Genomic DNA, 13,924 nt, shown 5'->3' with positions numbered 1-13,924 from the left:
ATTGCTTCATCGCATCGACGGGCATCGCTGTTCTGTGGCCGGTGGTCACCAAGAGCATCATCCTCATATGTGGCGGCGATGGCTCCTCACTATTTCTTGTCCTATCATCTCGCGTAGTCACCTCACAAGTACGTTTACTGTTACCTCGACCGGATTGGTCCGCTTCGACGAGGGGAAGTGTTACGAGGGGAAGATGAAGCGAGGAGTGATACATGGCCGTGTGGTTCCTGCCTCGGTGGCGAACGAGCTGGCTGTGGGCGCAGCCTGCGTGCGGGCTCTCGCATGGGCGCTTTGCAACCTTGCTTCGCATTGAACCATGGTTCGTGCCCTGTTGCCACGGGACGATATTGTTCCTTTTACGCCATTTTTTTGAATAATTAGAGCAAAAGCTCTGCAACGCTAATGAACTCATACTTGTAGCGAACTTTAACACAGGACAAAGAAGGAAAGAAAGAAAAGACGAAACACACGCTAGGCTTCAACTTGGGTTATGCAAAAGGACACAAAAAAACACGCATGAAAACAAGAAAACGTGATGCGATACATCTCCCAGCGGGTCACAATTGGCCTTTAGCCGCTAAGTGTCGGTTAGCCTTTTCAGCCACTTCGGCATCTTAATAGTCACCTCGCCAGCTCGGAGCCTTCCGCTACTGTACCACGTAAGCAGGCGAAGGCAAATGGCTGTTTCGCCTTCGCTTGATCACTCAGTGCCCACTGAGCTGCATCAGCGTGCACTTGAGCACAAGTTAACTATGTGACTAGGCGAGGGTTCAACGGCTGCTGCGCTGGCGCTTGGTCCCCCATCGCTGGCACGCCAGCTGGGCTCTCTCTGTGGGGCCTTCGGTTCGAGCGAAATGATCAATGCAATCATCCAGTGGATATAACTTGACAGCAGACTGCGAAATCTCAAACAAAGGGAAACTTTCACGAAGCACTCGGCACAAATACAGGGTGTCCATCTACATGTACCAAGATTAAAAAAAAAAACATCAATGGAAGGAAACCTAAGAAGAATGAAAGAATGGAAGAAGAAAGAAGAATGAAATAAAACCTAGGACATAATATTTCTAGTAGGGTGGAGTACGGGCTAGAATTTTTCCGTAAATGAGGATTAATTATGCAATCGTAACTTATTATCTTAATTCAGAAGTACTCTCCTAATCAATAAACTGTCAATGAGGCACTTGTAGGTAGGTAACCACGAGAGGCGTCTAACTGCGGTATGTTCCGCGACTAACTCCGTACACGTTTTTTCTGGCTGATAAAGAAACCCCCGAAATATGAAAAGTATTACGTGACAGCGCTCCCACCCGCATCGTAAACCAGCGCCCCCAAAATATGCTGATTGCAAGCAAGTGCTTTTTCCCTGTCACACGGCCGAAGAGACAGCCCATCACCTTGATAATGCCATGGAAGGAGCAACAACAACAAGTTTCTCGTGGCAAATAAGGCACAAACTCGGTCACGATTTCTTGTTTATTTTGTTGATTTCATTTTGGCTGTCAGAGGCAGCCCGTTCGAGGGCACTGCTTTATGATGCGCGCGGGAGCGCAATCGCATGGTATTTTTCATATCTCGCGGGATTTCTTTATCAGTCAGGATAAATGAGTACGCAATTAGTTCGTCGCTGCCCCTACTGCCTCTTTGACAATTTATTGATTGGCACATCACTTCTCGAGTTAGATTAATAAATACAATTACTTAATTAACCCTAATTAACAAAAATTACTGGGTTTTGTTCGAATAAGGCCATCACTCTTTTAAAATCTTGGCGCATGATAGCTGGGACACCCTGAATACTCTTTGCTCTCACTCATGGCAACCAGGATTGAAAGTGTCAAAGCTGCGCCATTTCGTAAGTACTCTTTCGTTTACCATCGTTGCTGATATTCGGAACAGCTTGTATGGTTCATTGCGGGGAAAAAACTAATGAGCAGCTTGTGAAAAAAATGAGTAAACACAGATTCAGTTCATTTGAAGTTTGATTTACTGTTTGATGTACCCACTCGTGCTATATCTTGTGCATTGAAACAGCATTGTCTGTAAACAATAAATAAATGAATGAATAAATAAATAAATAAATAAATAAATAAATAAATAAATAAATAAATAAATAAATAAATAAATAAATAAATAAAAAGACAGGAAGAACAATGAATGAATGAATGAATGAAGGCGATACAAGAAGGGCCTGGGCACTTGAGGCAATGATAGGGCCAGTCCCGAACTGCACCACACCCTTTGGCGTCTTGTGTCGCGCGCCCGTGCGTTTTGAGACGACCGGGATGGAATCCGCCCTGCACTTTCTACGCCAAGGGGCTGCGATACGCCAAATATGCAGTCGCTTCGGCATGCAATTGTCCTACTCGATTAAGCAGGGTACTGGACCGTCCCATGACGCAGAAAAGGTGACATCGCGGGCGGCGTTGAACGTCAGAAAAAAAGGCCGTTGCTCGCACTAGTGGTGCAAAGCTGGAAAAACAGCGCAGCTGGGGTCGACCCAGCTTCTCTCCGTTTTGCTAAGTTTTGTGAGTTTTGCGATGTTCTTGCTGGGGTAGGCTATCTGTTGAGGGGTGAGGCCAAGTCTATCCGGATTTTACAAGGTCGTTCGGATCGGTTCCCCGCACTGACCACGGACCCTAGGGGTGAAAAAGCTTGGTCGACCCCCCGCTCCGCTGTATATCCATCCGTGCGCCCCGAGAGAGAGCTGCGCAAATTTTTTGCGTTTTCGTAGCCGAGCAAAGGCTATCACTTTACAGCGGTATAATAAGGGGCGCATATACGCATATGCACATTGGGCCTACACTGGAGCAGGCGCGAAAGCCATCTTCAGCGTTATGAAACCCTATCTGCGGGGGTGCGCCCTTTACATGCGCGCACTCTTTATTCACTGTTATTATCTGCTTTTTGCTACCGCTGGCGGGACAAGCTTAACCTTAAAGGGGCCCTGAAAGGCATTTTGAGCACACTAAATGAAGTAACGCAACCGTTAGATTGGGTCGTCAAGGTCATCTGGGCCAAGTATTACTCTTTTACGCGCAGCGGAAAGCTCACACTTTTGTTGCAAAGTTTGTCGCTTTTTTCTCACCCTTTCCTTCGTGTTTTTGGACGCCGCCATCTTCACATGTTTACATCATCGATTCCCAGATGTTCGTCATGAGCTAGACATCCTGCTATTGGGCGGCTTTTTCACGCACTTCCGGCAAAGAGATGAGTCGTCTGCTCAGCGTCGACTCGCCGGCTGATCTGCCAGCGTAGTGCCGGAGTGTTTGGACATTTTACGACAAACGAAACAAGTGTAAACAAACGCTTAACCGTTCGTATTGAATGCAACACGGTCATAACACGACATGGATATTCTCTTACCGGAGTACGTTCCATAAAGAAAGCGTTGAAGCCCCATGGCACTTCTTTCGTGCAATCGCACAGAACGCCCTGAGCCGAATGCCCGGGTTTGACGGATACATTTTTTTCCACTTCAAAACAATCCAGAAATGCGTTTCGAACGAACACAACGTCACAACATGCGTTGCAAGTCTGAACCGCGATTGACAGACGATGGGTTGCCTCCTCCTGCCCGTCGTAAATTCGGCACTCACCTCGCGCGCGGTTTGCGGGGACGAACAGCAAGTCACTAACTCTGGCGCGCAAGCAGAGATGGCTTTTAGCCACGCACACTGCGCATACGCCATGCGAGGTTGAGTCGTACGTCACTCGAGAAAGATAATCCAGACCATGCGAAGCACTATCCACCCGTAGAAGCACAACGTCGCATTTCATCGCGAAACAAAGGCGTCCACAACACACACACCATCGCCTCCTGTAATGCCAAGCGCATCTCACACTTCCTAATGAGAGTGAGTCGTACGTCTGCAGTGCCCACATGTCGCGAGGTGGGGCCCCGAGCTGAACCGGGATCACGCAACCGTAAGTGACCTCTGGGGCGGTTTGTGCCTTGTTGCCAAGGCAACCGATGTTTGAGATCGTCAAAGAAAGGCGCTCGCTCCAGCGCTAGAAAGCTCAGAGCCGCGCCGGAGCATGTTTTTCCAACGTTGCCGCTCTCCACCACGCGTCGCCCCAAGCTGAACTGGTCACATGATTGAAGCGTTTTGTGCACGGGTTCTGTATCGGTTTAAAACGCCTTTTTCACATGGCGCCGGCAGGAATTACCACGCAAAATAAGACCCGGCACCAGCGGGGCCACATCTAATACGGCGCTTTTTGGATAAACAGTGCGCGGTGCATGAAAGGGACCGAGCGCAAGATACTCCCCAGCGGCTGCGAGTTCGCCGCCGATTAAAAGTCACGTGCTGCACTGCAGAAACGCACACCGCGAAAGGGCAAGGCCAGGCTAGAGTGAACTAGAATATTCTAGTTCACTGTAGCCAGGCCACCGCACACATGCGGCCAGATTTTTCGTTCGCTTATCCATCCTTGAGCGGAGTGCGGAATTCATGGTGTCAACAAAACTTGCCCGTAGCAGACGGCAGTCGGAGGAGCGTAATGCGGAAGTACGTCACCGCTGACTAGCGCAGCATCATGGGAGGGAGTGCTCGTGCGCCGTCAACAGTTGAAAAGAGGAGGAAACGCGGCGCGACGAAAATGCGCGGTTTTTGATTTACGATTTCTCAGCTAATACTCATCGCTTTAACAAAATCCTTGCGGGAGGAGATTGCTAATACATTGTCTTATTTGGTTACATGTACGTCCATGCATCGGCGGAAGGTATTTCAGGACCCCTTTAAACAGCTCCGCTGTTAACAAGCTATCGCGCCCCCTTGCGGCGCCCACTGAAACTCCCGGGCGTGTAGGTAGCTGCCCGAACCGACGGTGTGCGAGCACAGGCGCAGGCTGTGGGTGGTACACAGTAGGCCACTTCTCCTGATTTAAAGTCTTTCAAGTGCCACCAAGGTGGACAAGTCACGAACACCTTCGTGCAAAATAAAGCAATAAAAAGAGCACGTCTTGGTTAGTGCGAGATTCGAACCAAGGTTTCTGGAGCAGGATCTGAGTGAGTTGCCACTGAGGCGTCCCGCCAAGGAGGAACAAGAGTTAGCTTGGTGCGTGCCGTGTGACACTGAACGTGGCAGCTCGTGAGTAGAACAGCTGGTGCCAGCCAGCCACGGAAAACTCCAATCCTGGGGAGACTGTCGAGGGAAGTGCGCCAGTCTGCATGTGTCTGCCAAAAAACAAAGAAACTAACAATGTTTTGCACGATATAAAAAATATTTTTATGGTGACGTAGCTTTAGGCGGGGGAACAAATATAGGCTATATATACAGTCTAAAAAAGTGAGTAAGCAGGCTTTGCCACAGGGCATCTGAATTACCAATCCCATCGTCCGAAGAAGCTAACTTGGTGAATTTGGCCTAAATTTGGCTCAGTTTGGCCCAAAATTAAGTTGTGTGCCGTTACATCATGCAGTGGAAACGTCAATCTGCATTGCGCCATGACCTAACGGAGAAGGCATTTTTAGAGTTGACTGATATCGTCGGTTTCATCATCACCTATGCAGTTTGATCACAGGGATTTGTTCTTATGGTTAACCGAGATCGCAGACATTTTCAATGTGTTGCGAACGGCCTTCACTGACTAGTTTGGAACAACCATGAGACCTTTTGAAATGGAAGAGTGTAAAGTGCAATAAAAATAATCTTAAAGGGGCGGAGACTATTTTAGCGGTAAAATTCAATCTTTTTTAAAATTTTGCGGGACAATTCCTTTTTACCTGTGGAATTATCGCTGCGGTGTAAAAGGGCTCCAATAGAAAACATAGCCATAGCGCGCAACATTTTTTATTCAGGAAATGAAGGTCACTGTTTCTTGTTCATACGAATAATATAGGGAATTATTTATAACCAATCATTACACGGGCGCACTACTGCGCTCCAACTGCGTTGGTTCGTTTTAAATGCAACAACGTAGGTGGTTCCTGCACTGGCCATAAAGATCGGTCCCATGAAAAGTTAAAAACAAAACGTTACTGAGAAACTTCGGGCTTGAAAAAAAAAAATAAATAAAAGGCAAGCTATGCGCCTTTGCAAGCAGCCAACAGCACAATGTAAAACTTATGGGGAGAGATTTGGGGACCAGCGACCAGATCAGGAATATAAAACTGTATTAGTTCTGGAAATGACTAATTGGCGTATTTAGCGTTGGGTATTCATTGCGTCCTTTATTTTGGTATTCAGTGTACACTGTCGTGCGTACGTATTGCCATAAATGAATCTGTTTTCCATCCATCAGACCGAAAACAAAAATAAATAAATACCACAGCGATGCGTCGTTAGACGCTTTACACGGTGACCGTATTGTCACTTTTGCCCAATGTGTACAACCATACCAACATAGAAACAACAACAGACAAACAAGTGCGCACCGGAGGAAAGCATACTTTGTATTGCACGTTATGAGCACATGAGAGACCATGTTGCGTTCTGGCGTTACAAATTTGTTCGGTGCTCGTCGCGGCGGATTACGCCGTGTGGCATCGTACACGGACACGGAAACGCATTCTAGAAATTAATGCTGACACCGTTTACCGCGTTCATTCTAAAAATCCTCCTACAGTCCACATGTATCTCGGTGTCACCTGGCGGCAGATGTGGACACGGGGAAAGCTTCGTAGTTGCTGTGCAGAACACTCGGGCAGGCCCACTGTCCGGAGTATGCCTGAGATGAGTTGCCCGATGCTAAACGTTTCATGGCCTAACGAGCATTTCACTAGCGGCTCCAACTGCCAGCCAAAATCTTCTATAAGCACAAAGCATACTATTCTGTGGCGCACGCTGCCTGCACAACGTGCACTGCTTTAGATTTCAGGCAACAAATCACCACCGCTACATTTGTTTGCGGTACGCCAGGACCATTCTCTTCGAATAGCTTTCCGCAGATACGTTCATTCGCACAGATACGACCTGGATCATAGTGGCTGCTGTTGCGTTTCAAGGTGAAGCCGTATCTTTCCTGTGTGGAACTCGCGTAAAAAGAAGAAAAAACCAGTAACTCGACACCATACGCCGAGTTCAGGCTTGTCAGTTTGGGATGAGCGCCCGTTAGGACTATGACGATCGAACGCCACAAGGAAGACACGCAAAAGGAGATGCGAGCAAGACAGTCCAAACTCGTCTACGTGTCACAATTCCTGTGCAGGACAGGGTACTGCGATGGTAATGCCGCCGACATAAGGTTGACGAGGTTGGCAGGAACCTCCTCCTCCGTGGTGCGGCCTACCTGCAGAAACGGATGAAACGGGGCTCTTATAGGACCTATATGGCACTGCAGTCATTGGCAACCATAAACACCGTGAGTTAAACATTCCCGCACGAGTGCTACATCCAGTCAGCTCTTAATTGACGCATTCGCAAATTACTGGGTTCAGAGCCAACTCTTCATATATAGATATGAAGGGTTAGCTTCGAAGAAAAATAGACAGTAAATACCGAAGGTTTGTCGCAAGGAGATTCACGCTTTGGTTTACTTTATTTTTGCTGTCTCGAAGGGCCACAGCAAGCCATCTAGCAGTTGACTGCCCAAAAATTATCCATAGACCGAATGCTGTCTATCTTAACACGATTATATGGGACCCTCATTAGGCTTAATGTAGGCGCCTGATTTATCAGCAGCAGTGTGAGTATGAGACCGACATAAGTAAAAGAAACGACACTAGAACTGTGAGCTCAGGGTCGTTTTAATGCAGCTGGTAATATACACAAGCCGAACAGGAATATAAGCATGAACCAACTGAATTCCAGTAATTCACGAGTACGCATCAACTCTCCCATTCCATATTTTGTTGTATGAGTATCATAGAAGTGCCTGTACTTCGGGTCTTGTGAACACAAGCCGTAGTCTTGAAGCGCAAGCTCATGCCGTGGAAAACTCCATTCCAGGCCGGAGCGAAACTGGAAAAGACATGAAAGCCCGAAGAATTCAACGTTTCCTTGTACAACGTTAGGACGAACGGCCGCCGCCTTATTCCAAATCCAGATCCAAAGCCAACCATGATAAACTGCTTGCATGCCGTGATGGCACCAGAAGAAAATTTTTGTAAGCGTGAAGGATGTCTTGGCGTCTTGACCGAGAACATATATCTTTATTTTTAAACAGAAGTGGTTACTGCCTTAAAATCGGTATCACCTAAATAACCGGTAAGTATGCTCAGTGGAAATCGAAACTACCCTCGTTGCAACGCCCTGACCACGTATACCGTGGCGGAGCCTGCTTTATTTTCGCCGGTTACATGTATCGTGTTGACAACGTTTCCACGGTAGTTCAGACGCTAGCAGCCCGCACCCAATCATTAAAGTGACTGCAGACCTTCAAGCGGAGACAATTTACCTTAGAGACAATAACTGTCGCAATAAAAATCACATCGGAACGCTGACCAGGCAAGTACGCCCTTTGTCATAATTTTCTAGGCCAATCCTAAGCCTTCTGCACCACAAATACTTCAAAGAACCAGCTTTATCTTTAAATTTGACAAAATAATTTAATAACAGTCAGAACTAAAGGTGTTTTTTCTAGCTTTCCGGCATAAAACGTTTCAGTCTCGCTGGGGAGGTAAGCTTGTATACATTGAATTTTTTTTTTGCGGCCTGCGCTCTTTCGGCTCGGCCTAGAAAATTTTGACAAAGACTGTACGTTACGCGTTACAAGGAACGAGTCACTTCTACCTAAATGCTATTTGGTATAACCAGTAACGTCTTCAGTTACTTTTTGAACAAAAGTAAAGGGTAATGAATTTAGTTTTTTAAAGCCAAGCAACGAGGAACGGTATCTCGTTACTTCTGAGGAGTAACGTGTACAACACCACTTAAACAGCTTGTTTTTATTCTAACCTGTGTATGCGTCTATAGGCACATTGCGGTGATGCTTGCCTTGAAAGTAGCAGCGCAGTTTTCTTCATTCTGGTGGTCGTAGCGTCTTTTTCTATAAAGGATGATGCCACGATTATCACGGCCTCTTAACGTAGCAATCAATTTACGCAAATTTCGGCGCACTGCCCGATAAACCAACAGCCAGCCGGGATTACCACTAATCGAGCACGGGCGCCCACATGTAGGCAACCACGTGTTACCCACATGTTACCCAGTCACATGTTACCCACGTGTACCCACATGTGGGTAACGTCATGATAGCAACGGCCGATGTGCTATGAAGGTAGGAGTGCAACCCGAAAAGCAAGGCACAGCAACGGATGTCGCTAAATGCGTCAGTTGACTGACGTAAACAGGAAGAACAAGAGATAAGGAACACCAAGACTAGGGTACATCCCAGGAGAAGTCGTGGAGCGTCTTTCCTGCCGCTAGCCCATCCGGGTTGAATGCTGGATAATCTTGGTTGGTAGCCTCTTCAGTACGTGAGCAGTGTGGCAGTTTCACGTGACCATCTTTTTTTATAAATAAGAAGTTGATAACTCTTCAGCAGTGAGTCGTCGACCGACAAGCTAGCAGTGGGGCTGTCCGTGACGTCTGCGTGGCCTCAGCAAGCATCGCTAATTGAGGGCAAGGAGATAAAAGACAATGGTTGCATAATCTTCAAATGCTTGCTCCGCTTGCCGAAGCTGAAGGAGATCAGCGCGTCGCCAAGTTATTCACACTTGAAAGAGCACGTGAAGGTGACTAGTTTGAATCTCCGCAATGCGTGTGTTTTATGCGTATAGACATCGCGAATGGCAACTACTGCAGCAGTTTACTGTCTCTCAACAGCAAATAACTTTCCATATTAGAACTGTGCCTATATTTGGCCAGTATAGCCTTTCGCTTTATTGTTTCAGTCCCTCCATTCCTCGAGTCTCAAACACTTTGAAGGCTCGGTTTTGAAACGATGACCGAGTGAAGCTTCAGTATCCGCCGCTGACCAACTGCCATTTCAGCAATTTCGTACTGACACTTCGGCAACCGGTCACCATATATCTCAAGAGAAGTATGACAATCTCGTTGCCCAGTTCATGGTGAAGGGTTCTCGCACGTTCAGCATTGTGGAAGAGCCTTTTTTGTAAAGTGGTACACTCGCAGACCCCAAAACAAAGGCCTTTGACTCGGCGGATGTTGGCGAAGAGAATTGAGATGAGCTGCGGTGAACTTAAAACGAGGAGGAGCCTCGAAGATATACGGTATATTGCTGTTACAGCCGACTGTTTGTCAACAGCTCACACGTAATTTTTCCGCACTACCCTGATTCGAGGAGTGGGGTGAGAAAAGAATAATTCGTGTGAATTGACCTTTTTTGTATCTTCGGGGATTCCTTGGGCATGAAGGCACTATGGCTCAATCCGGTGACATTGGAACGCCGAGCGGCCACTTTAGCTTGCCGTAGAATGACGGGTAGGCTAACCTTGACCGGGTGCCCAATGGTTTGATATGTTCGTCGAGTATGGAATTGCCGGAAAAGTCATAATTGTCATTACTGACAACGATACAAAATTTGCTAAAGCGTTCAAGTAAGCGCCCATTCATGTTGTCAAAAGTACTGCAGGCTCACTGTATTGAACCTGCACTTTCCGACAGCCGTTGTCTTCCAAAAGTTTAATCTACGAGACTTCACATTTTCAACACCTCTTCTTTCATTACCAGGGTCTACGGGGAAAGCGCGGAAGCAACTGAAGACGGCGATGACGTTCAGCCCAAAGAGTTGATCGGGCTGCATGACGACTAGGACGACCCTATGACTGCAAGGCAACTGCCACCACGTCATCGCTGCGCCGCCAATACACTGAACCCTCTCGCAATTAAAGATACTCGACAAGCTGAGAAGAATGACGGGTACTACGTACGAGCTTCCAGGGGCGCGTTCAAAAAATGTAATGCCCTGTGGAACGCCCTGTGGAATGCCCTACAGGGTCAATTAAAGCAAGCCGATGACACCGGGAAAACGTTCCGCGGCATATACACGTTACGCGCAGTTCCAACTCGCTAGAAATAATTTCATCAGGCAGTGGTTATCAACGAGGGAATAGACATCGAGGTGCTGTTCCGAAGGCTTGGGATACCAGTCATTTGGATAGCAGGAGTACTGCGGCGTGAGTACATAATTTCACAAGTCAGTGAATGTGAATACTGTCATGCCAATGGTATGCCGGAATGCCCGATACTACGTGCGTGTACAATTCCCACGCGGAGAAGCAGTCCTAAAGAAAGCTTCTTCTTGCACAGGTCACGGAGCACCTTGCTTGCGCTCTGGCTGTGCTTCAAGGCGAACGGTACATGTTTCTCGGGTGCCAGCTACCAACGCTAACGGTGCTCATCCTTGAGGAGTAGCAGGCATCGAAGGGGCTGGTATTTTGCGCGCCTATTTTCTCCGCTCTCTTGAATGACATTCAGACAAGGTGAGAATTTGCGGCATGTTATATCAATGTCCACGCTTTTACTTGAAAATGTCCGTTGTCGTGTTTGTATTGTTCATTACATCTCGCTTTGTAAAGCAATTTCGCTCGTGGTTTGTCAGGAAGGCCTGCCTCAGCCCTTCTTTACTAGCCCCAAAGTTGGAGCTACAAGTGTTATTTAATTCAGAAATATCATGTAACTGAAACGGCCGTCAGGGTGAACGTGAATGTAAGACTAATTACTAAATACTAATCAATAAATAACTAAAAAAACTTCGATTTTTCTTACATTTCCCAGGTTTTTCATGTGATGAACGATCGGCAGGTGATCTTGGCGGTGAATATCGTCCCCCAGTTTACGCTACCGTGGATCGCGGATAGCTCATGCCGCCTCGAGACTAGAAGCTTGGTGACAGACGAACTGTCAAAATTTGAAGAATTCAGGGATGGAACCACGTGCCCAGAGAAACCTGACCTAGCTGGCGGCTTTTTTTAGTTTCCCACTGTCAGCGTCCGTCGACGACCCGGAGGAACTTTCCCGGTCTCTCCTTGTGCCAGATGGGTACCCGATGACCTCAGTGAAGGCGCAGGTCCCGAACGTTTACCATTCTTCCTGAAGCACAACACGGCCGTTCCTTCGAGCGCCTCGGTAGAACGACTCTTCAGCGCCGCCGGAGATGTATTTTCGAGGAATCATGGAAACATACCCGATGAAAACTTCAAACGGCAGCTACTGCTTACGTTCAATGACTAGTAAAACTAAAACAATAAACCATGAAACAAAACAGTTGTGCATTTGGTCGTCAATGCAACGTGAAAAGTAACGCGTTACTTTTTGGCGACTCACGCGTTCGTTTTGAGAATCAGTAAATAGTAACGTATCTAGTTACTTTTTGATGGAGTAACGGTATTCAGCTACTTTGTTGGGTAACGTGTACATGTCTAGTCTCGATCAAGAAGTTGGGGAAGCTTCATTCAGCAAATTACAAGGAAAAAACTTGATGAATAAATTCGGAAATGTTACAGAATCGTAAGATAAAACGTAGCCCAGCATGGCAATGATCTCAGCCATAAAAAGAACACACCTTTTGCGCGAAGTGGAAATACAGGTTTTCCTTCGACCCTGGCGAACTATTCAGCAAAAAAATAAACGCAACATCTGGTCATGCCAAGTCCCTCAAAGTTGTCTAGAGTGTCACGGTAGAAGTTAGTAAACCTATTGTAGCTCGCACACGTGGTAATAGGGCAGGCGGACGACCGAAAACGTTAACTCAAAATTTTAGTAGTAGGCCACGCGGGAATGTCCGGGTGTCCCGAGTGAGAAAGGTGCGGCTTACCTTCTGCGGCGAGCAAGTGTTGATGACAGCGTTGGTCGAAGGCAGCAAGTTGCCGAGCGGTTGCCTCGTTGGATTCGTACCAGAACCGACCACGTGCGACGAGTGAGTCGGAGGGTGCGTCTCGAGGGCGATCTGCAGGTCGAGGATGTAGTCGATGACGTTCTGGATGATCTGGAGCTTGGAGAGCTTCTTATTGCGTGGCATGTTAGGCACGAGCTCCTTGAGCTTGGCGAGCAGCGACTGCACCTCTTCGTGATTCAGGTCGCGCTCCCTACGGCCGTTACGCGGCCTGGCCAGGCAGCGGTTGGTCACTCGCTGTTGCTCTCTCTGAGCCTTCATGGTCATTCAACGGTCGCGATGAACGACTGGGTAGTGCAATGCGAGCACAAAAGCACTGTTCAGGATGACGCCACACAATCGAAGCCACCGAAAAGAGCACGGAGAAAGCAACCGCTTTCGATAGCCCTGAACAAACCTCACAGGGAGAGTATGGATGTTTCGATCCTAATTTCAGCCTGGCCCGCACTGCAACAGCGCTGCCGCTTGACGCTGAGCCTCCTCCCGCGGGGAAGGCGGGGCGTCGCGGGGGCGGTCCCCGGTCCGCACCCGGGGTGGCAGCTCCGCGGTTGCGCCTGTGGCTGCCACACCGCGCCAGCGCAGGTTGGCATAGCACGCGCGCATGGTGGCAGCGCACCAGCGGTGCTGCTGCCCGGCTGCCTCACTTGTGTCACTGCAACAGAGGCGTGATCTAAGCCCGAAGTGGGCTCACGCATTAAACCGTTTGAAAGCGCGATAATCTTGTGCATATGCGAACTTAGTGTAGTTTCGTTTGGTATGTCTCTAAACGTATGCTCCAACGATCAGATGCAGAACGTACGGGATAACCACAAGCCGGCTTACATCAAATGTGAAATAGCCTCGCCCACCAACGTCGCCGGTAGAGTTGGGCCAAATAGGGGGTATTGTTGGGTCAGGCCGAGTTAGCCTGACAAGATATGCCGGCAATATCTCCTCCCTGGTGGGAGCTAATGCGTTCAGTTTAAAATGGCAACAGTAGTACCGTAGAAACATAACAATAATTCCTGTCGTACGCCAAAAAACTTTGTTGTGATAACAGAAGCCCTGTTGTTACGACAAAGGCATCTGCTACGACACACATTTATGTGTTAACGACAAAGTAAATTTTCTCAACGACAGACATTCCTGTAGTCACAACAGAACTGGCTGTCGCTACGACAGCCATCATGATGTCGTGACATAG

At 47.8% G+C, this 13,924-nt stretch overlaps 1 protein-coding gene across 1 annotated transcript; it reads right to left on the bottom strand.

The window, feature by feature from the left end:
• Nucleotides 1–5,773: 5,773 nt before the first annotated feature.
• Nucleotides 5,774–13,208, bottom strand: LOC144157590 (DNA-binding protein inhibitor ID-2-like). Its single transcript, XM_077688430.1, has 2 exons — nt 12,664–13,208; nt 5,774–7,233 (listed from the first exon to the last, which is right to left on the bottom strand). Exons 1-2 carry the CDS (start codon nt 13,006–13,008, stop codon nt 7,129–7,131), a joined length of 450 nt encoding a protein of 149 aa, XP_077544556.1. The 5' UTR covers nt 13,009–13,208; the 3' UTR covers nt 5,774–7,128.
• Nucleotides 13,209–13,924: the final 716 nt, after the last annotated feature.

Source organism: Haemaphysalis longicornis, unplaced genomic scaffold, assembly GCF_048455015.1.
Source record: "Haemaphysalis longicornis isolate Haplotype H1 unplaced genomic scaffold, Haemaphysalis longicornis Haplotype H1 scaffold_10, whole genome shotgun sequence".
Classification (NCBI taxonomy): Eukaryota; Metazoa; Arthropoda; class Arachnida; order Ixodida; family Ixodidae; genus Haemaphysalis; species Haemaphysalis longicornis.
This window is presented reverse-complemented; position numbering and strand designations above follow the sequence as displayed.